This window comes from Polyergus mexicanus, unplaced genomic scaffold (genome assembly GCF_030449975.1).
Source record: "Polyergus mexicanus isolate NDT 795.1 unplaced genomic scaffold, iyPolMexi1.0 SCAF_7, whole genome shotgun sequence".
In the NCBI taxonomy this organism is placed as follows: Eukaryota; Metazoa; Arthropoda; class Insecta; order Hymenoptera; family Formicidae; genus Polyergus; species Polyergus mexicanus.
Genome location: NW_027223327.1, coordinates 11,569,239 through 11,594,193, shown reverse-complemented (window position 1 = coordinate 11,594,193; position 24,955 = coordinate 11,569,239). Strand labels below are relative to the sequence as shown.

The 24,955-nt window shown below is 37.9% G+C and overlaps 1 protein-coding gene across 6 annotated transcripts; it reads left to right on the top strand.

Moving 5' to 3' along the window:
* Positions 1-1,352: 1,352 nt before the first annotated feature.
* On the top strand, positions 1,353-23,484 carry Rhobtb (Rho-related BTB domain containing). Of its 6 annotated transcripts, XM_070298834.1 has the most exons (16): positions 5,732-7,039; positions 7,181-7,259; positions 12,845-13,215; positions 13,541-13,644; positions 13,706-13,903; positions 14,849-15,056; positions 15,287-15,529; positions 15,610-15,695; positions 16,099-16,225; positions 16,299-16,433; positions 16,914-16,937; positions 17,707-17,860; positions 17,919-18,049; positions 18,255-18,497; positions 18,583-18,731; positions 18,984-23,484. In XM_070298834.1, the coding sequence occupies exons 3-16, from the start codon at positions 13,036-13,038 to the stop codon at positions 19,228-19,230; spliced, it is 2,229 nt and encodes a 742-aa protein (XP_070154935.1). In that variant the 5' UTR covers positions 5,732-7,039; positions 7,181-7,259; positions 12,845-13,035; the 3' UTR covers positions 19,231-23,484. The 6 variants fall into 6 exon arrangements, with proteins under 6 accessions (XP_070154932.1, XP_070154934.1, XP_070154937.1 ...); XM_070298831.1 differs by lacking the exons at positions 5,732-7,039; positions 7,181-7,259 and adding an exon at positions 1,353-1,471; XM_070298833.1 differs by lacking the exons at positions 5,732-7,039; positions 7,181-7,259 and adding an exon at positions 5,403-5,718.
* Positions 23,485-24,955: the final 1,471 nt, after the last annotated feature.

The following is a 24,955-nucleotide window of genomic DNA, read 5'->3' as shown; positions in this document are numbered from 1 at the left end:
GATTATGTTCAATTTTTTCTACTACTCCTCGATGAACAGCTGTTTCTTTCATTCCGCTCGCGCGCGTTTAAGAAACGTAAACATTCGTCTTTGCTATCGTTGATATCGTCTTTTGTTTAATCTCTTGGCGCCTTTTTTTTAATTCTATTGGCTTATTTCTTTCTTCTTTATATATCGTTGCAAATTCAAAATGTTATCAGATATTATTCTCGAAGCGATTTTGCAAAAGTCATATTTTATTTTTTTCTATCCCTGTTGCATTATCATATCATAATTATTGGTAATGGAGCAGATAACGGCGCATAAAGACAGCTTCTATCAATATTCCGTCAATTCCGTAAGTATCCCAAGTTTCGATTAACGTCGCATATATTCCGCATACTTGAAGAATCTTTAAACGACGCGATAAAGGTCGCCTCGCATATAAATAAAAAGCATACACACACGCACGCACACGCGTACACCACGCAATCGCGTGAAGAAGCTGTTTTCGCGACATGAGAGATCGTAATTCAAATTTTATTTTTTACAGGAACACATCCGAGAAAATAAGATAAATGAGTCAATTTACCGAACTACGCAGCGCGTTTATCGCCGTACCTTTATTATGTTAATTACACGCGTTAATAGCGCGCGCACCGTTATCGAATACCAATGAGCAATGAGCCGTCTAGCCATAAATCGTTGTCGTTCAGATCGGAAAATCGTTTAGCTCGCACGTATAAATATCCGCACGTTGTTTACATTGCGTTATATAAGCGACCAAGTCCTCGATCGATCTGCGATATCACATATGTATGCATATATTTGTTACTAATAACGAAACGTTATTAAGTGCTTACTGTGCCTAACAGAGCAAGAAAAGAGCAACTGTAACATTTCTTTTTATAAAAATTGCGATACTTATTAATCGTTGACATATATTTATTGTAAAGATTACAAAAATATGCATAAAATATGTATGAATGTAAATATATATAAAAAAAAATTTTTTGATATTTGTAGAAAAATATTTACATTAAGAGCCAATTTTATTAGTTGTTTTATTAGATGTAGATGATATCATATTAATTAATTCTTATAAAGATAAAAAATAACGCTTCCCAGAGCGATCTTCCAAATTTGATCTTTATCGGCGCCTCAACGTAAGCTTTGCAATATAACTTTTGTTATAATAGAAATAGAATGCGTCGTTATCGCCAAGTATCACAATGTACATACGCATAATGCGCGACGAGCGCCAAACGGCTTTGAATTACTTATCAATGAGCTACGTGTTTGTCTTCCGCAGTCGAAGTCAACGCATTAATGTACTGCGTATAAGACGCTGATTTTCAGTGTCGCGATTTCAGTTGTAACCAACAGACACTCGAGGGTATTTCACATGCTCGGTCAGACAGAGCTTCGGGAGTGAAGTGACTGTTGCATTTCATTGCCTCGATTGCAAACGTGTTTTTGTCGCTGCTTATTGGTACGTGCACAAGTAAGACACGCAATCGCCGTATTCGAGTAATTTCACGTATTAGTCTCCCGGTTGCGAGATCCCCCGTCACCGCTGTTACACAAGTAATTACTCATATGCCACGTATGTGTCGTTAATAGACTGATCGGTTAATTAATTAATTAATTAATCGAGACGCGAATACAATGTGCAATTACTTGCCTTGTTTACGCCACGATTATTGCGATAATCATCTATATCCCAGTTCAGAGAACACGCAATAAGCGTACAAAGATTTCATTCAATAGATATAGATAAGATTCTTATTTCTTTCGAAAATAATCCGAATTCTGTGATTTTAGCAAAATTTCTGGCAAATTAAAAAAAAAGAAAAAAATTGAAATATTATATATTAAAGAGATATCGTGTAATTTTTATAACCATGTGTGAAAAGTAAATCGAGAAAGAGAAGACTTATCAGTAGTTCTTTTTAGCTATATATATCATATAGTTCGCTTTTTATCCATTTGTTATACTAATTAAAAATGATGGATGATACACCGAATGACTTAAAAGGGGTGCACGCCTGCTTAGAAATTTCTAAAAAATTGATTTTTGGATTTTAACATCATCTTGTAGTGCAATATCTTGAAGGTATTCTCAGAACATTTCAATTTAATCAGAGCAAAATTGACAAAGTTATAGAGGTATAAAGTAATTTCTTAAAGTAGCACTCGAAGTAGATATGAGACCTATCGTGCGGCAGCTACCGCACGGATCTACAATCTCTTTTGAGAGATTTTTAGAGAAGTAGATTAGCGATGGGTTAGATAGAAACGGTAAGATTAGAAGTAGGTAGATAGAATAGCGGTTAGCTTTGAGCTGTAAAGTAAGAACGGTCATTGTCAGCCTAAAACTTTAAACGCGTTTTTCTCAGAATCACATTTTCAAAATCGATGACCAACATAATTCAAAAATTAATGAATTGATTTACTTTGAAATTTTTCGGGCTTATTTTAAAATTAAAAATCTAGGTACTATGGAGGGCGCTTCTTTTTTTTTGGTCTAGATTTTTTTTTTACACGCGAAAAACTAACATTTTTGTATCCAAAAGATTTTTCAACTTTGCCACGCTGTCATTATGTTAAAAAATAATTTTTCAAAAATCCAGCCAGATGGATCCTAGATAATTTAATATATTATCTAAATTTTTTTGAATTTTTTATTTCATATAACCCTGCTCCGAGCTACGATCTCGTTTATTTTTTAATACTTTTCAATAAAAGAAAAACTCAATTACATTCAATATGTACTCTTCGCAGTATACTAATGTTTTTTTTTAAATAAAAGTGCATTGATTTTTCTAAAAAAAGTTCTCCAAAAAGCATGTTTTTTGTCCCATCTAAGTAAGCATGCCCCTTTAAATCACAAACTCACAATTAAAAAATATTCGTGAATTAAAGTAACAGTATTGTGTGCATGAAAAATAATAAAAATATGTAAAATATATAATTATTAGTATTAGTGATCAGTTTTTTTCTGATGTAAAATTATATATTTTACATATAATATTTAATTTTATATCAGAAAAAATATATATGTAACTTAACAATAAGACTGATATGACAGGAAAAAAAAAATAATTTATATAAAACATCTTTAAGCGAGAGAAGCTTGTAAGACTGTCTTAGATATCTCGAACGAACATTGCTTGAAAATATAATAATGCGGCAATTGGTTTCACTGCGGTGACTAAAGATATGATAAATTTCTGCGAGATGCGACCGTTGATTCGCCTTGATAGCTTGATGGTCATTTGGTATGATTCGCTTTTTATTCAAGCGTGATTTAAAGTGCCTCAAGGATGATGCGCGCGACATTTGCAATCACAATTGTAGTTAATCTCGTTCACATCGTAGCGATAAACATGAGATTCCTGGTAATCGATCGGACGAGTTGCGAGCTCGAACGCACAACGCGCTTACGCGTCTTCGTTAAATTGTCGAAACCTCATAAAGATCTTTTATCGTCACGCAATTACATTCGCGCGAGCATGTATGACCGCTGTAACAATTAACAGCGACAACGGGGAATGGTGGGACATAACACATAACCCCCAGCCTCGCCGTCCGCTACAGTGCGGCAGCAGGGTGGATTGATTTTTCGCCCCCTGACGTCACAATGAATCCAGCATGCGCGTGATGGTTAAACGCGGTGCCGATATCGGTACCGGTGCACGTTCCTCCGTATCGTCTCCTGTATCAAACGGGAGGTAAAATTCTTATCGCTCATCACTTTATGGGAATGGATGAAATTTTGTCGCCCGTTAGTTGCAAATTATTTTTATTACCCTAAAAAAAAGTTTTTTTGACGAGAGGAGAGGATATTATGATACACTAAACAACTATTATCACGATATTATCTCGTTTCCTACCTGTAAATAAAATTATTGCTATTTATAAGCAGAGTGAGATATATATGTATATATTTAAATAAAATAAAGTTTAGTTAGAATGTATATTTTTATATTTAATAATTATTATAATTTATATTTAATTTTTATATTTAATAATTATTATATTTTTAATAATTATTATAATCGTCGTAATTATTGCAAAAAGTATTTATATCATTCAATTGAAGATTACATTACGTATTAACGTAATTTTTTTCGAATTGTAAATTGAGATTAAATTAATGTCAAATGATAACCATGCGCGGTTTATATCTCAACTTTCTAACATTAATATTATCTTGGGAAGAAGAAACGAGAATAAAAGTCAACTCATCGTTCTATTCGAGCTTGATGAGGTTGTTCGAAGATCCATTCAGCAAATTTCATTGACGATGGTCAAACCCTTTAAGTGTGGCTAACAGCTATTGGCACCGACAAGTGACAGATATAGAGAATGATTATAGCTAACGGTAAGAGGAGAGGGTGAGATCTGACGCACGTAGAATAAACATCGCATGAATAGTATTCCAATAAGATTGCATAAGTGCACTCATAAACATATTTCTTTCACAAAGAAGAAATATAGGGTAATAAGTCTATTATTATCATCACGCGGGATCATTACGATCTAATTGAACATGCAATTATTGTGCCATTTCCTAAATGAAAGATTATCGAACTACAATCTACTTTTGATAAGATGCATTGCATGAAAAAAATCAATATCTGGTCTATTTTTTACCTCTTTCAAGTTATCTTTATAATAAACTAGATAATTGTCTTTGCTATTCTAACGAGATAAAAGAGAGAGCGATAATTCCTTCTGTCATTACACGGGCAGTTTTTATCGTTGATATAATAAGGAGGAAATTCTATTTCAATTACACAAAGAAATTATATGTCCGAAGAAGAGAAATAACTTGTATGAGTACAATTGCTCTAAACAGTTTCTTGCAATTACAAATCATAAGATCTCGTCCAAAGAGAGAAACGGGTTAAACCGAGAGGAATTTGAAACGTCATTAATGAAAAATGAAATTTTAAACGAGAATCTTTCTCATGAAGATACTTGCCCGGGGATGAGGGACCGGCGCGCAGCGTATCGCTGCATCCCGAGAGACGTCAGCGCGGTCAAAGGGACGAGCAGGTCGCGGAGGGCAGGACGTTCGCGTAGGGCGTTTATAAAATAACACCAAGATCTCGCGCGTCAGTCGGTGAGAAGGAGAAGGCGAACAGGGAGTCGACAGGGTGGTTGCATGATTCGGGAGGAGGGTCGGGGTCACGGCGGGTTCATTCAGCGATGTGCAGTTGGCCGGGTGCTGTCGGGTCTATCTCGTCAACCGAGCCGCCGCGCTTCTCTCTCTCTCTCTCTCTCTCTTTCTCTCTTTCATCTTCCCCTTCGCGGTCGTTCCCTCTCTGTTCCGATCGGCGCGGTAAAACCGTTCTCCCTACCCTATCCCTACTCTACCCTAACTCGCGTCGTACATACGTTCTCAGCGTGCGCACCGTCGCCGACGCGCTCGTCGACGGCCACCGAGGCAGCACCGAGCGGACAACCGTCGACGACGACGTTGACGACGACGACGACGACGACGACGACTATCGACCTTTCTCCTTTCTTTCCTGCAATCAGTTTGATATCGGAGAGACGGAGCTATCGGTGTTGTCAATTCTTCGTACATCGTGTTTCGCGTGCATAGGACACGTGCGTCGATATGACGGTAGCTCAACGTCCTCGTCATCCACCTGGTGACTGAGCCTTGACGGTACAGCGGCGGTTTCGATCGACTGGCGGCGACGGCGGCGGCTCTCGTAAGCGGAGGTGGGTCAACTCGCGAACCAACGCTCGAGCAATCGCCAGTAGTTGACAGGTGGTGCGCAGTTCTGCTCGAAACACGCGAACGAGCGATTCTGCGATGCGTACGGAATCTCTCTCCGCGAGCGGAAACTCGTACGCGTCGATCAGTTAATCGGCGCCCTCGCGAGTTATCCGTTCGACGGCTAGGTGGAAAGAGAAACGGATACGCGAAGGGAAAGGGAGAGGGTGGGAATCGTGTAGAGGGCGATGAGAAGCACTTATCGCGATTAGAGTAAGGGAAGAAATTGGAACGAGAATCTCTGAGTCACGCGTGTTGCGAGAGCTCCATCGTCTCTCTCTCTCTCTGTCTCTCTCTCGCTACGATCGCACGAAGAACGTCGGGGAACACCCGCGAACCGAATCTTGACACGTGTCAAGGAACTGTCTCGTTCGCACCTAGATCGAGCAAGCTAAAAGAATAGACATTCGTTGCAAAGTGATCGTCGAGAGATCTGTTTCGGGAAATCGGCGAATTTTTCGATAATCGGATCGGAGCAACGCCGATTCGGTGGAGCATCTCGGTCCGAAGAATATACACGGGGCGCTTCCTTCCCTTTCTCGCCTCGGATGGAATGCCCCTCCTCGCGCGCCCGCCCTGTCAGGACGTCAGCTGGAACTTGCGTGGAACGTCCTGGTTGCGCGACGTGCCGCCGCTGCAGTTTCTAGTCCATCGTCGCGCTCCGAGCTCCGACAGACGGCACCGGCCGAGGAAGACGGGAGGAACGGAGGAGCGGCGATCGTTAGACCGCCTGTCTCTGCGATCCGCGACGCGGCGCGGATTCACCGTGTCGCCTTCGCGAAGAGAAAACTTTTACGAATAAAGGAGACGTCCGCTCTCGAGAGAATACGCCCCATCGAGTCAACGAGACCGAGAGGGAGAGTGCGCGCGGGTAATTTCTCGCGTCGACTGTCAATTCCATCTCCTCTCGCTCTCCCCGGCTCTACGCACAATCGGATTGCATACATATGTATACAAATGTACATATATCTCGCTCCACTCGCGCGAGAACGTGCCACCTCGCCAAACTCGTCGCGTGTACTCGCGTAGCATGCGTCAGCCGGAGTGAGCGAACCGGCGTGCAGCTGTCATCGGGGAAAAAAGAGTGAGAGAGAGAGAAAGAGGTAACGTGGATCGCCACGAGTGCATCTTCGAGAGCGGTGCGAATCTCTGCAATTTTCTCCGTGTCGGAGAATCGTCGCGGGTGTGTCAACATCGAGGGAGAAAAAAACGTCGGCGAATGTGAAGTTGCAACGGGGAGGCGCATGATATAAATTGATCATACGAGTAAGTCCTCCGTCAGAACGAACGACAGCCAGCTTGTCGACTTTGTTTCGTGCGTCTCATCGTGTTCCAGCACTTAACTTAAGCTTGACGACTGTGATCTTCTCTCGAGTCAGAAAAACTTGTCGTTTTTTTTTTCCACAGGGATCTCCCTCATCCGCGGGATGCGGGCGAACGCTGTCTTGGAGGAAAACGTTAAAGTCGCTACGCTATCTCGAGAAAAGTAATATATAGTCACCGCGGTGAAACTCTTTCGATCGAGCGTGTGGTTGCAAGCTCAATGTCGATCGCGTGCTGACCGTTGACTATTATTCCATCTATTTATCTCTCTCTGTCTCTTTATTTTTCTCTCTTTCTCTTCTTCGTTTATCTCTCCGTCTGTCTCTTTTGTCGCTTTTAACTTACATAAGAGAGCACTGTCTACAGAGCGAGCGCGAGCGTCCCCGCTACCGATGCAGAGACGAGCCTCCAATTTACAGCACCCTGCTCTTGCGACTGTTAATGTTGCTAATATAGCTGGCATTAATATTAGCTTATCCATACATATATCCATATATATATATATATATATTCTCACTTGCACGTGTCATACATACAAAAACGTCACATTTATTATATATATATCAGTCGATAGAATGAATCAGCACTTTCGCTCGTTGTCGCGAGTAGCCAAACATATATTTCGTTCTCGTGTTATAACAATTTTGTCTTCTTTTCCATATTGCTTGGATAATTTTCTCAAGTAAAGAACAAATTAATTTATATCCTCCCTCTAACATTGTAACAAGATGCGCCGTGTCACTCGGCATTGCGGTATATCGCGATCGTTTGCTCTAACGACCGCGTCGATTGTTGCGTGTATCGCGACTTAAGCGGCGCGTGCCGATGCCGTCAGATTTTATCGCCTGCGTCACCAAGAGAACGTTTCATCGTGAGATATCGGAGCAAAGATACGGATAAAGACGACGGAAGCGCGATACATGTGCTGTATATATCGATAGAAAGAGAGAGAGGGAGAGAGAATGCGCTGAAATCGACAGATACGCGAGACGCAACGATTTTCGCAAATGTCAAGTCTGATTTCGTTCGTTACCGAGGCCTGTAATCGCGCGAGTACCATCGCAGTTCCGCGATTAGCCGCTGAAAGAGGTCGGCAATAAGAACACCGTTTACTTAATTAATGCGGCCGATCGGACGGGAGCCGTACACGGCCGTTGCGCGGCTCGTTGACCCCGCGTGCGATTCTCTTGGACTTGGACCGTCCTTCGGTCGAATTGATTTACGTCGAGCTCGACGGCGCGGCTCGGCGGCTCGGCTCGATGACGAAAAACGGCGAAGAACGAGAATAGAAGAAAGTGGTGGCGAGTTAGTGCGCCGACCCGGACCGCCTATTCGACTTTTTTCCACTGACGGCGGCGGCGGTGGCGGTGGGTCCTCTTCTACTTGTGTTCGCGGCTGACCTCCCCGTGACCCGTTCTGCAATGCGTCAGCTGTTCTACGCGCCGCAATGCACGGTCTTCTACCGCCGCCGCCGTCACTGACATGTATCTACAGTCCGTTCTCGCACGTTCTACATCCGTTCTCCGAGCTTCTCTCTCTCTCTCTCTCTCTCTCTCTCTCTCTCTCTCTCGTGCCGGATACATTAGACGTCATATATGCTCCGACATTGGCAACATTTATTTTTCTAGAGGTATTTATGGAGGAAATACGCGTGCAATCACTGACAGCTATCGAACTTTGACATGTGTCATATCTCAAGTATAAGATATTAAATAATAAATAGAAGAATTATTCCATATCAAAAATATTAGAGATACTGAAAATTATGGAATTTGCCAATCACTGCAATTTAGGAAAGTATTATAAGTCCGCTAAAGTTGTGAGGATTTGACTATTTAAAGCGGACTAATAATCGTTTTTCCTATATAGATCGATGACGTCGGGACGATATTTCTCTGACTAAATATGCTCTCGTAAAAGCATATAGAATAGAGAAACAGAAACTAAAATCAATTTAAAATCTTGGATATACATATAGAGACTGTCTAACGTATCATCGAAAGTATCACTATCAGCGAAATTACATTGAGTAATTAGCCGTATGTATATTTCGCATGCACTATATTCATCTTTTCGTTTTACAACATGAGACGACAGGCAGATATTACGAAATCTATCTTCCCAATTTTATTTCTATTTCAAATCATTTTATCCGTTTCTGCATAGTTTCGTAAGAGTGAGAAATTTTATTAGATTTTCTCGCTTCTGACGTCATTGATGCATATAGTTCCAAACATGGTATCGCTCTGGTAACGCAATGGTAATTTCCGCATGGAAAACAATCGACTTTAATTCGTTTGATGAAATGTTACGTAATGGTAGAAATTTATTGATGAGATAAAATTTTGAAACAAACCTCGATTTATCAATTTATTTCAAAAAGATACCGCACGACGAGATATTTGTTTGATTATCATCTAGTTTTCAAATACCATGTCGGCTACTTTTTTTCTGCTAGCAAGTGGGATGAATATCTTTTGAGCACTGCCAAGTCGTGAGTGAGGTATTGTGTGCTATTATCGGATCCGTAACACTATTGATTTCGATAACAGCGAAATATCCGGGTGCAATGTATCGGAAATTGAGAAATAAATCTCTTATTGCGATTTATATTTCCGAAGTCATAAAAGAGGAAATATGTGATTTATTATCATTTAAAATTATTTAATTTTTATTATTACTCTCAAAGCTTAATTCGTTAATATGTCATCATTTTTTGTCATATTTTTAATTTGGTCGTTGTTCAAATAAATCATCTTTCTTCTCTTATCTTTCAATACTTTCGTTTCCAATAAAATTACTTTATTCCTCCACGATTGCGGTCACCGCAACACATTATAACAATTCGTTTTAATATACATCACGCATATTTTATGGTGCGTAGCATAGCACAAAGTGTGACAGAGAAAACAAACGTCAAACCGGCAAAAATCGATGGATCTTGTGCTAAAAGTTGATGGCGACTTTTGCTAATTCTAACTGATTTAAATAATTTGTTATATTACCATATTTTGTCACATACACAATAACTACACTATTTTCTTGATCTATTGCGTGCGATATTGTTTAGGTTTAGAACACATATTCATTTGCATGGATTATTTTATGTTTACAAATATATTAAAAAGATTTCAGATATCAATGAAGACACGATGAAAAGCGTTACAAAGTGTAAACAAAAGTTTTATAAGATGTAGCATATCTCGGAATCTATCCACAGAAAATTTTATCGGGAACGAGATTCTGATAATATTAAAAAAATTAAAAACTCCATTTGAAGATCAACTATTGACGATATTTATAAGGGACCGAAAGAATAAAGCTTTGAATCGGAATACAAATACCAAACAGCGAATTACATGAAATTACATGTAAGGACAATGGATGAAAGAAATTTTATTTTCTTTAAAAAAAAAAGAGAAAATTTAAAATGTCGTTAATAATTGTAACAGAGATTATACAATTGTCATCTATTTGCTGATTTAATTGTCGTTATAGCGCATGATAAATACTCGATAAGAGAAACGATAATATTTACAGATTATACGATAACTAAAAATGCGAGGTCAGATTGACACGCGAAGAGCCGGATTGTACTAATTGCCTTCGGTCCTTCGGCGATCAATACTTTTACATATAAAACTCTTATCGACGTAAACTCTCCAATTTGATTTTTGACCGAAATGTAAAAATGTAACCAATTTATTTAATGAATGGAGAGCGGAGACTTGTCGCAGATTCTATTTTACGAAAATAGGTCTCGTCCAAGACACTTTCCGGAAAGCGTCAACGTAACAAGTCGACTATTGAACGACGAGGCTTTCGATTTTCGCATCGTGTGACACACTCAGCGAATATTGCGTTTTGCATATCTCGAGTGGTTGTCACCTAGCATTATCGACATGTTTCCTTTGAACGTTACAACATTATCATAACAAGCGGATATTATAACATTATACCCGCCGCATATAGTGCGTGTTACCTTGAGATGCGTTCGATGTGAAAGTCGCGGAAAACTAATTCAATTTTTCTTATATTATATAGCTTTTACTCACTTAGCTCGATAAAATTAAATCTGGAACTATGCTGATGAAGCGGAGAAATTAAAAGCGGAGATTGCCAAAGGATAGCAAATAACATAGAGTCACAATTATTTATAATAAAGCCTGAATTATAAATCTGCTTCGTAGCTTTGTCTCCAATTGTCATTTATAGTTTGAAAAAAATAGCGTTATTAATTCTGGAAATTTTTATAGATTATACAAACTTGGATTTTTGCTGCTTTTTAAAATATTTTGATTTCGATAGACTATAAATATTTTTAATTAAAACAATATTTTCTAAATTCATGTTTAAGAGGAAGAACCTATGTAATAATTAATGTGAATAAAGATAGAGATAAAATTAAATTGATCAATAATAAAACATTCTTGATGATTGACATTGGAAAACTCGCGGACATGATATAATATTAAATTCAGATATGACTTTATCTATTAACGTTAATAAATATTTAAGTGATAAACGCGTATATAACTTTATCTAGAGAGATTTATTGGAATCGTTAGATGTATTTTGGCTCATCAAAATGTACACGTACATATATAACAATGGCCAGATGATTTGTTTTGTATAGAAACTGAAGGTACAAAGTAAAGAGAATAAGCTGAATGAAAATCCAAAGGATTAGGCGTAGTCGCCGAGACCGTGAAGTTCATCGAGTGGCGAGGATTTTGAGAATGAATCAGCTGGAACAATGCTATAGGTCTACGTATATGCGTTCAGGGTTGAAGCAATATGAAAGTTGAGGTTGAGGTTGCGAAGCTTCTAGCTCTAAATATAGAATATACTTTTGTAGGGTCAAATCAATAGACATATGCTGCACATATATATATATACAGGGTGACCCATTTTAACTTAGGCAGCCAAATAACTCGAAAAATAAGCACACTACGAAAAAATGTTTAGAATCAAAATTTTGTCATTTCGAGGGGGAAGTACAATGACGTTAAAATGAGCCCCCCCTCACCGCCCAGGGGAAGGGGTGGGGGGGCTCATTTTAACGTCATTGTACGTCCCCCTCGAAATGACAAAATTTTGATTCTAAACATTTTTTCGTAGTGTGCTTATTTTTCGAGTTATTTGGCTGCCTAAGTTAAAATGGGTCACCCTGTATATTTGGGATGTGTAAATTCCACAGATTCTTATCTTCCTCAGACATGTCTAAAATATATACATCTATAATACAGCGGCCGTATGCTTTTTTTTGCAAATAATGTAATCATTCAATCTTCGTAATTTGTCAAGTTAACGTTCCAATTTTGATGTGATGTGGCCCCACAATCGTAGATTATTTTTGACACGAATACGATTCTCCCCGCGAGTTCATAACGTTATTATTTATTGCACGATTAATGCAAGTAATCTATACCTGTCTCCAAAAAGTCAAACAGACCTTGTACTTAGTGCAACTATAAACCGCTAAATAATTCATATAACAGACGCGCACATGTGCTCGTCTACTTAAGACATAACATTATGCAACAAACAACTGTCAAAAGTACAGGAACGTAACATTACGCGTAATCCGGCTGTACCGCAAGTGGCCATTTAAAATTTTCACTGTCGCAACTTATTTTTGGAAATTGAGAGTCGTTATGTTAGTAGATCGAAACATTGACGCGGGAACCGCTCTCGAAACTAACATGGGAAAAGCTATCACTGACTTACGTATCATGTTCATATCAGTTTCAGCGCATCTTATCTGCGGCAAGGTCCGGGGACGCTGTGTTACAATCCGGTTGTCGGATGTGGTGCATGCAATTGGCGACTGCAGAAACGACAGCGGTAGCGTCATCAGCATCGGGGATAGCGATCCGGAACTCGAGCGATCTGGCAGGTGAAAAGGTATATTGCATGAGAAGGGGAGACTGCCGGTGATGGACAATGAGCAACCGCACCAGGAACTGGTCAAGTGCGTGGTCGTGGGTGACACGGCAGTCGGAAAGACCAGACTGATCTGCGCCAGGGCCTGCAACAAGCACGTGTCATTGTCGCAGCTCCTGACTACTCACGTGCCCACAGTCTGGGCTATCGACCAGTATCGGATCTACAAGGATGTGAGTTTGCGAAAAGAAAAACCTATGTAATAAGTAGTATAAATTATATTAGATGAAATAATTTGTGAAAAATCTATATTTAATACGGAGAGATATTATATTTTAGATTAAAATATCGTAAATATTTTAAAACATAATATTAAAATATCAAATAAAATAATTTTTAAAAAATATCTGATATTGAATTGAGACATAATTATAAAATGATTTTGCTAAGGCAAAAATATGTTTATATTTAATTATCAAATATCTCTATTACAAATATATATCTCTGTTATTAATTTTCTTAGAGATACGCAGTGATATTAAATATGATATGTGCCAGGTGTTGGAGCGGTCTTGGGAGGTAGTGGACAACGTAAACGTGTCGCTACGTCTCTGGGACACATTTGGCGATCACGAGAAGGATCGACGTTTCGCATACGGCAGGTAAAATTATAGTCGAGCACAATTTCATGCGAATCGATATTAATCGAAAGAACTTTGCCAGGTCTGACGTCGTGTTACTATGTTTCTCCATAACCAACCCCGTTTCCTTGCGAAACTGCAAGGTGATGTGGTACCCCGAGATAAGAAGGTTCTGTCCGCAAACTCCGGTCCTATTGGTCGGATGCAAAAACGATCTGCGATACATGTACCGGGACGAGACTTATCTCAGTTACTTCCGCGATCGCAGTCCCTTTGTAAGGTAAATTATTTCCTTTAAAAAGTTTTAATTTAAAGAAAAAGAAATTTAGAAAATTAGAGAAAAGATGATATAATGGAAATTATTTCAAGAAAAATATTTTACTTTTCTTTAACATTTTAAAACGGAAAAATTTTCAATTTCTAAAACTTCTTCACATCTTTAAAATTTTTTTTTTTTTTTTTTTTTTTTTTTAATTTCTATTATTCTCCTTTGTGAGCATCGAGAATTAGAAAATTTAATCCTTTGATATAGTGTAAAAGAATAATGATTTAGTTTTTATATTAGTTATTTTTCAAATTTAATCTAAAAAAAGGTAAATTCCATAAAAAATTGATTGTCCTATAAAATATATAAAAAATAATTTTTTAGAAACATGATCCAAGCACGTGTACCATTTAGTTATCCTAATCGATCAGTCGCTTTTTTGGCTACAAAATGAAATTCGTGTTCAAAGCCAATTTTTTAGTCTCGTGTGAAACTCATTCAATCGCATCGGTGCTCCTTCAACGATGGGTTTACTGAATTGTACCAAAGTATTGATCTCAGCGAGTTCTCTTTTCGTAAGCTTCCTCGAAATCTTTTACTGGCAAAAAATATTCATTATGATCAGCTTACGTGACATATATAAAATTTATCGCGGGATATGAAATTTATGATGGCACTGCGGTCGATTGTGAAAAGCTTAAAATTTCCGATAAGTCGTCGTGTAATCGAGTCGAGCCAAAATTAACCGAACCTTGACATACGGCGATTACTCCTTCGGGAGAAAGACTGAAAGTTTCTCATGACTTTTAACAAGTCTTCCTCTTGTATATATGCCTGTGGTAATTCGGGATAATTTCGATAATCATCATTTTTCTACCGTTTTATATGTCTCTGTTTTTATATCACAATTACAATTAATACGTAACTACAAATTTATGAAATGGTGACAATTATTCACAGGGCTACAAGAAAGAGCGATCTGGTGATGCCAGATCAGGCACGGGCGGTAGCGCGAGAACTCGGTGTCTGCTATTACGAGACAAGCGTCTTCACTTATTACGGCGTGAACGAGGTTTTCGAAAATTCGATACGCGCCGCCTTGATCGCACGTCGTCAGCAGCGTTTCTGGATGACGAATCTGAAGAGGGTGCAAAGACCTTTATTACAGGTAACGAATATGATATATATAAATCAAACATCTTTATTTTATAATAAATTTATCTTCAAAATACACAGAGAGATAATAAATTCTTTCCGGCATTTTCGTAATTTCTAATATTGTCTCACGAGTAAATATAAAATTTGGAATTGCTTATTTCGGACGTTAAATTTAATTAATGCTTGAGTCACGTTTTCTTCATCGACGATGACGAGTTGTGTGATAATTTTGTTCGACAGGCACCATTCTGTCCGCCAAAACCAGTACCGCCGGAGGTATGCCTAGCTGCGAGTACATATGAGGAAAACATGAAAAGCCTGTGGACGAGACCGATTCACACGGACGTGACTCTGATAGCTGGCAACTGCACGTTCTTGGCTCATCGGTGCTTGCTCGCCGCGGCGTCGCCGGCGTTTCATCGGTTATTCTCGATGGAACTCTCCCACGAATTGACACCGCGCAGCTCCAGCGAGTCCAGCATGGTATATGCCAGCTCTATCAGGTTCGGAGGTAGTAAACAAGATAACACAATAACACATGTTTCCCTTATTGTCTCGTTAAGGTGAGCTCTTTTGGCGAGGCCACCGTCGGTGACTTCAACGACGATACCGAGTGCCTAATTCGTATCGATCAAAGCAAACCCGCAAAGTGAGTTGATCCTTCCTCGTATGTTTGACTCCTGCGTCAGTTAACCCTTTATTTGGCAAGTCGCAGCTAACACGTACACGTGAAACAAGTCTAATCTTGCGGCAGGTGTTGCAACTAACGCATTAACGCAATAAACGTTGCTCGAGCTTAATACTAACGATAAAAAATAAATGCTACCATCAACAAAAATCTCACTAACACTATGCTTGAAAGCATTATTGTCAAATAAAGAGTTAGATGCAGCCCCCTTCCCTTAGCCTTTGCACGGTTTTTCAGTGTCCACATATTCCACATTATAAGTAGCGATGGAACAGAGTTTACGATATTTCCGTAATAAGAAGTTTGTATATTTCGTTTCGATGAAACACGAGCCCCTCGCACAAACGAGTAATATACGTTGCAGAGTTTGGGAACAGCTTAAGCGACGATCGAGTTTTCAAGTACTGCCGACGGTGGATAATCAGAGGAAGACTAACGGTGCGACGAGAGAATTGAATCATCCTGCCTTCCAAAATATTCGTATATGTCTGGTGAGAATCTTAATCGCGAAACTTATGCGAAAGGTCAACATATAACTATCACTTTGTCATGAACATTTTTTAGACTGAAAACGCGAATGGAGTGCAGCAGCCCATGACTGTGGTTACGCTGTCGAAGCTGATCACGCCGCAGGCGATGCAGCAGTGCTTGCAATTCATTTACACGGGCAGCTTGGACAAACGGTATCATGATCTACAAGTACGTTGGATCAATAGAAATTATCCTAACGATAAGAGAAAAAAAGGTACATTCGAGAATGTACAAGAAGAACTTTCTTGTTCATTTTTGCTACAAAAGACGGTGCGCGTATAAAATAAGCAAGTATTTTGAGAAAACGAAATAAAAATTTAATCTCTTCCGGATGTGAAAATTAAACTAAAACGTGATCTCTATCTCGTAGGCTTACGCAGATAGAACTCGACCGAATAATTGGCGCAAGCTCTCTCTTGCGCGCTTTTTACTTATATATATTTATTATTTTTTGAAGACAAATATTATTTATGTATAAATTTTTTTGGTTTGAAATCATGAGAAAAATGACGGTCAGTTGCTAGTATTCCTGATATATCGTGTTTGTAATAAGTCGTCGTACATGTATGAGCTTCTCTTAAGAGCGTGTGAGCTAAAAACGCAACTGTTGCAGAGTATACAGTAACTAACGCGGCTCTATTCTTTCAGACAGCTCCTATCGGGCTTCTACTGGTTAGTACAAAGCGTTTGAAATTGCGCTTGAAAATTTGACAGTCGCATCAGATACATATGTACACGTTACATGCGCACGCACGCACGCACATAGTGGCCTCATTCGACTTGAGAAAAACTTAATTGCGAGATCATATATCATATCATACGAGCATGCGCCTTTCTATAATCACGACTCTTCAATTATAAAACAAACTTGACGCTTTGCCGAAAATTGATCTCTCGTTTAAAAGCAACAAGTAAAGAATTAAATAAGAAAAAATTACATGTATAATTATAAGATAAATAAATATTAAAGAGGCCGTCTGTAAAAATTGCTTATGTATCTCGAGAACTCGTTTATCTCTTGCGTTTCTCGTATAAATTTTGGTTTGTTTAACAACAATTTCGTTGAAATTTGCATTGATCCTCGGCGTTTAACTAACAGGCCATGCTCATTAAGCTTATAATTCGCGGCTCATCGCTATCGTAGTATCGTAACGATCATCGTCCTCGACATCATTGAGCCGGGAGGATCCTCGAAGAATCGATCGAAGTGCGATCGACTTTGGCCGATTATAGAGGTGCATGGATACGCTTCCGATTGTTATCACAGACATTCTAGAATCATTGCCTAATAGGATAGGTTCCACTAGCGAGCCGAAAATGGAAAGATCAGATATCGTATCTTTTTTTTCTTTTTTTTCCTTCTTTCTTTCTTTTTTCGTTCATTCTTGATGAGAATCGAAAAGGCGCATCGGTATGACGTTCCCGTTCCTCTCACCCGCAGGAGATCAGACAGGCGGCTGAGTTTCTCGAGCTACCGCAGTTACTCATGGTGCTCGGCAGCATACAGACACGGGAGCAGTTTGTCAATAGCGATCTCAATAATCGGTACAAGCAAGTGGTTAGACAACGATTGGAGGACATTTGCCTAGAGCAAGGTTAGTATCGATCAATGAGCGATGAAGCAATTATTGCCTTCAATGTAAATATGCTTAGGTCTTTTCGCCGATGTGATGTTCGAGTTGGACGATGGCAGCGTACCGGCTCACAAAGCGATTCTCACTGCCCGATGCGACGTGATGAAAGCCATGTTCTCTGGCGATTTTCGCGAAAGTAGCGCAAAAGTCGTAAGTGTATGCGTGATATTAAATTCGACGTTTTAATTTGTGGAATCGATGCGAGTTACGCGTTTACATTTTTTTACGTTAATAATTCTAACTCTCTGATAAATAATAGAGTTTTAACAAACTCGGTCAATTTATAAATGTAAATCGGCTATAGTGTTATGGGTAACGAATAATTGTAATAGATCCTTGCGATTGCAATCGATAGATAGTCTTTCCTGGAGTACGGGAGTACACATTCCACAAATTGCTGTGCTATCTTTATACGGACGAAGTGCCAGCGATCTCCTCGGCAAGATGCCTGAACCTATTGGAACTAGCCAACAGACTCTGCCTTCAACGATTGGTGAATCTAGTCGAAAGCAGGGTGATCGAGGATCTCGATCGCCTTTCGCAAAACGAGGGGAACGATGCCGTCGAAAACTGCCTGAGGTTGCTGGAGCCGTGCAAGGTCGGTTTCTTTCGCGCGTTCACATCGATTAAAACGCGATAATTTAACGATTACCTATGTTTAATGCTTGGTTACGACTTTGCAGCTGCATAACGCCGATCAGCTGGCCGACTGGTGCATGAATCATCTCTGCGTTAACTATAATAAGCTGTGCAAAATGTCGCCTCGCAGCGTGCGGTTGCTTCATCCTGAGAACCAAGAGTATCTGAACGAGCACCGATGGCCGCCGGTTTGGTACGTGTTACGAAAATGTTAATTTTCCATCAATTTCATTTCAATCGACATAATTAGTTTTCATTTGAGAGAATTTATCTCCTCATAATAATATTAAAATTTTTTAAATTATAGCAACATTTTCTTTCTGTAATACAGAGAGCAAAATGATGCTGTATGTTCAGATTTAAAACTTATTATATATTTTTCATTATATATTATATAAGATTGCTCTCATTTAATTCCCAACTGATCACGATGTGTCCTCGATAGGTACTTGAAGGATTACGATTATTATCAAAAGTGTCTGGCGGAGCAGGATCGCGAGAACAAGCCGACGTTGAAACGGAATCGTAACCAGTCCGGCTGTCTGTGTTTCTCGGGCTCGAGCAAGACCAGACGGGAAGGTAGCACCGGAAACGGAGGTGGCGGCGGCGCGACCTCAACGACGTCGAACGAGACGCCGGCAGATCGGCCGCTCTTCGACGCCTCTACCGAATCCGGCGAACAGACCGTATGACAGGAGCCAAGCGGCCTAAGCCGCTCAGTCAGATTCATCTTGGTCCTACCTGTGCTCATGGTCTTCATATGCACTATTTTTACCATTTTGATACTGCTACAGATTTATACTTAAGCGGACCGCGCAGGACGAAGCTATGCGTAAACGCACGTAAATACACATAAACACACATAATACACACACTCACGCACATACACATACATACGCGATGCTACGTACGTATGAATAAATACGAGAATACACACAGATACACATATACGTCGATGATCAGCGATAAAAGCCGATCCAGGGTTAGTTTGAGATGCATTCGATTCTTAGCCCGAGAGATCGAGCTTCAAAAATTCTCCTTTTTCTTCTAACGTTGTGCACCCTCATTTTTCGCGCCGTGTATTTTTAAAAGCGCGGTGCCGATGACTCGGATTCTCGCGAGTGTCCGTGAATTTTTCCGAACTTGCGGACTTTTGCGATGCAGCTCATACTTTTACCTTCCGCAAGCGACAAACGAGAACAGTATTTTTCGAGGGGGGATCTCCTACTTTCTACACGCGTTGATACTTCGATGTGTATACATTCAGAGACAAAATTGTGTGGATGCTGATATGAATAAAAATCAGATCACTCTTTCTTCGTTTGATTCGTATTTTCTGTTATAAAAACGAGGATTGTTGATACGAATAAACATATCCATAAACAATCGTTTCACGTATGTACAAATATGTCTCAACATTTCGAAAAAATGGCAATCTATAAGAAATAGAAAAGCAAAACTGAAGTAGATAATGTATTATTTTTTATCATATATAAAAAAAATACAATGATAATTCCTTCAACTGTTCTTGTTCAATTTTAAGTCATATTTTCAAAGATATTTTCATGTGAAAAGCATGAAATCATATTAAGACACTAGATGATGCGATGTATGTGAAGAATAAAAGAAGAATGGATAAAAAAATACTAGCTAAAATAATATAGGATTGTTTAGAGTTCTCGAAACATGTATGTGTAAAATTTGTACGTGCATACGTTTATCGAGGTGCAACATCTTGCCATCTCTGTAAAATAGGATTGTCGATTATAAAAATCAAGAAATTATAATGGGGCGTCCACTCATCGTTGTCCCTGATTGTATGTTGCCAATAGCGACTTTCATCGATACATAACGCACTTGCATCGCGCGAATGTGGCCGCTTCGCCGATGCAATATCAATTTGATGAAGATCAATTAGTCGTATGTTGCATCGCCGCGATTAGCATCGATCACGGCATGATTGTCGTCTCGGTATGATTCGGTGCGTTCTCTCGACGGATTAGCAATTATTGCGACAATCATCCGCGATCTGCCGTTTGACAATTTGTAGTAATTATATGATTTCGCGTCTAATTTCGCAAAGAAGACGTGGAGCAATGAGCGGGAGCTCTGAATACTGAGCTTGTGATATGAAAACGCGAGTATAGAAGAGGAAAAAGAAAATGACATATAACATTGTCCTCCTGTCAATGCGTGTTAGACTGAAGAAACGAGCAATAGCTTTAGTTCGTAGCGAAGCTAGTAAGCGCTATTGTGAAATGTAACGAATCGGTCTGCCAAAGTCAATCACTTTTCTTAATCATTGCTTTCAATGGACAGAGAGTTTTTGACAGAGACAAACTGGCGCTACATGACGCAGTTAATGGCAATTGGCCAAGTTGCTGTCTTGCGTCGTTTTAATTAAAGCAAACGAGACGTGATAAACTTTGGAAAGATTGAGCAATTTTACGCTATTTTACGGTATAACGGTGTTGGGCATTTACGGATATACTTAGGTAAACAACACAGTTATTGACCACTTGAAAAAAATATTTATTCCTAATTATGAAATAATCAATAGAAGATCTTGCCGATAATTATATTTGATTATGTATGATAAACACAAAATTTTAATTTTGTTTACAATGACTTTCATATATAGACAATGTAAAACATAAGCAAGAAACTTGTAAAATGGATTTTACATTAAAATTTAAAATAAAAGCTATTGGTCACTTTTAAAAATCTATAATCTTATAAAAGAATCTACGACACTTTATGAAAAAAGAAAAAAATATACCGCGAATATTGAAGGTAAATAAAAATTCGCGCTAAATTAAAATGCAAGTGATCAATAATCGCAGTCAGTAATTATAATGGTCAGTAATTACTGTATACATAGAATACTGAAACTGTCACCTTATAAGTGTGTAGCACAATTTCAAATTACTGTAAAAAAGTATGAATTGTTTTTCACATTTAAATACAATCTAAAAACCATTGTGAAATTATCTAGAAGACGCCTTGATCTGTATCAGATGTCTTTTAAATGCCTTTTATAAACATGTCTTTTGGATATTTGTGTTGTTCGAGAGATAGCATTAATCACACATAAAGTGATAGTTTAGATATTCTACGTCATTAATATCGTTTACTCCAAGACGCCCAAGACTGGTACGTAGTCGCTTAAAAGACATAAAGATATAAGGGTATATCGTGCCATGTAAAAGTTCGAATTTGTATTCTTTACGCGAACAATACGCGGCGATAAGTATCGCTTCTCCTTCGTTCCATCCAAGAACAATCTGCAATTAACAAAGTTGCTATTTTTTTCGTACAAAAAATGTTTTGCGTCACGAGACGGCTTACAATTGCACGCGTTTAATAATCGTCCATTTTCGCAAAGGGAGGAAATTAATCGCAGCATTAAATATCGCGGCAGCCGCATCAACATATCGATTATGATAATGAATCATTGCTTCGATGACGCTACCATCATTGTCACCGCGGCAGTGATTTATCATAGATAGAGAGAAATGATTGTTTGTAACGGGAAAGACATAATGTACCTAGTATTAGGATCTAGATAAGGCAAAGCTTCCTATTTTTTGCACACAAGAAACATCATCGCGTTTCGGCCGGGACAAAAAAAAGATTATTTCCCCAAAAGATTTATTTTGTAATTTATCTTAGATCTGTACACGATTAATTATTCTACAACGCCATTGTAATATGGAATCTTTCGCTTAAGTAATGTATAATATATTTCAACACAATATTGATTCTGATATAAATCTTATGGACGGGCCATTTATTTGAGCGGCAAGTAAAAAAAAAAAAAGAGGAAATTGAATTTCTTTGCAAGTACGTTTTATAAAGATGATTTTTGCATATATAAAGAAATGTAATTTTACATTACATCGGCCCGGCTGTGACGCTCGCGCGATTGAATTAGCATAATATTGATATTAATATTGATAACACGATATTAAAAATAGACTTAACATGAAATCGATAATCTAATCAGTGTTAAGAGATATTACCGTTAATAATTTGATACTCGTTAGCTCCGATATCATCCGCATAATCACCCTTGTACTTCTCAATCGATTCGCCCATACTCGCAATCGTGAAAAAACTTATATTGCAAAGGGAGAAATGGTGAAAAGAGCGAGATAAACGCAAGGATTAAAAATGCGAATATGGGACGGAGAACGAACGGGAAAAGTGCAATGCACACGGATGAACTGACATTCATACAGTATGTTTACACATTTGTATCGCGAAACAATTGCGTATGGACAATTAAAAACGAAAAATTAATCGTTTTCTTTAAATTAATTTTTTTTTTAATTGAGATTCAAAATAAGAATTTCTTCTTTTTTTTATTCAATTCATTTTAAACCATCAATTTTTTTATTTTTTATTTTTTTTTTTTTTTTATAGAAATCGCGATAAACTTTTTGTCACTGATACACACAATCATAACAAATCGCGCTACTGCCCGATCTATAATGGAATTATGTTTAAGTGAGAGAGAGAGAGAGAGAGAGAGAGAGAGAGAGAGAGAGAGAAAGAGGAAAGAAAGAGCACTCGAATATAATAACTGGACACAGTGATACGGTGTACGTCTGTTCCGACAAGGATAAGAATAACGTCCCACGTGTACGCTACGTCAATTTCGATGTCAATGTTCTCCTTCGTCGCTCATGTATATATGATATATTTAGTCCTAAGTGTATATTTTATACTGAAATATTGGTAAAAGTAGAATTAAGCGCTCGATCATATTGATAGATCGACAACCCAAAGGATTCATGCGCGCATTTTCCTCGCATTTGCGTTCCTGAGTAAGAGTGAGAGAGAATGAACGAGGAAAGAGAGTAAAAAGAAATGTATTTCTTCGACATTATCGGAGAGCAATAGGGCCAGATAAAATAATATAATAAATCGCATTTCATATTTAATATTTTATTTTAATTATTTTTCGTTGACTCTCTTTCCCCTTTAATATTGCTTCAATAACGTCATGGACGTATGTTTCGATGAAAGAAATGTAACGGGACATTAAAACTAAAAGAACAAATAGCAAAAAATAGAAAAAATGTGAAGTCCACTTATATGCGTAAAGTGATCCGTCTGAATTTGGTCTAGGAACTGGCGTTAAACTTTTTAAGTTTCGTTCAAACAAGAATGTCAACTTATGCCTTTGTCTTGTTAAAAAATTTTTTTTTTACAAGATGATTTAGGTTAAATCCAAATTAAAAGTTACGTTACTTCAAAAAATTAACAAATGCAAATTTTTGTTAATTTCTAGATACACTAAAATGCTATTCAATAAAATTATGGCTATATTAAAATGAATTTTCATCACTGATATAAATCTTCTTCAAAAAGAATTCGACGAACCTCTCTCGATAAAATTTATCAAAGAGAGGTGACTGCAAGAAACACATTATGCATTTTTAATATCTGATATAAGATTTCATTTATACATATTTATCTATTCTTATTAAATTTTAGTTATATATTGCTGGAAAAATATTCACGACATCGTGCTTTTGTACGGTTAAAAAAGAACTTAAAATTCATTGTAATTCTCTAGCTCGTTTGTATCTAAAAATTACACGATATATGTTTTCTTATTTTTTATTTTCGATATTATTGATGCGAGAAAAATTTTGCTGCATCTTTTTCAGAAAAATTAATTTCTTTTAAATATATATTTTTTTTTTATAAAATATATATATACAAAGTCGATATCAAGAATAATTTAACTTTAACATAACAAGGAAGATTTTTAGATGCTCGGACAAATAAACTTAATGATTATAAAAATAAATCTAACATCTTGAATTATTTTAATATTATAAAAGTGTCTCAAAAATATTTTAAAAAATACAAATATTGAAGGTTATTCATTTTTCATAAAAAATTGTTTACTAAAATGCTGCTTAAAACTTGGGCGACTCAGGAATGTAAAATAGATAGAGAAGTGCTGTATATGATATATCTGCACTTCGAGTATTGTTCCGCGAATTTTTTTTTCTGCAACTATTTTCCGTATCTTCTCCTTTTTTACCGTTTCAGTTGTAATTAATTCGCAATTTTGCAGATTTTGTTCTGTGATCATGCATACTACTTTGCATTTACGATTGATCACGCACGTTTCAACGCGTCTGAAAAAAAAAACACGTTTTTATAGCTATCAATATGTAACGAGAATAAACAACGCGCGTTAACTATTAAATAAGTCTTATTCTGTAACCGCGTAAGAGAGAATTTTAGTCTAATGTCTAATGATATTTTAAGAAAATCAGAACGCAAGACGAAGATGCAGAGAACATAATTCAAAAAGGATCGGCTGACAATCCACAATTAATTTCGTACTTCTCTAATTGATCAAACCGATCACGACGACTTGTGTGTTTCGGTTCA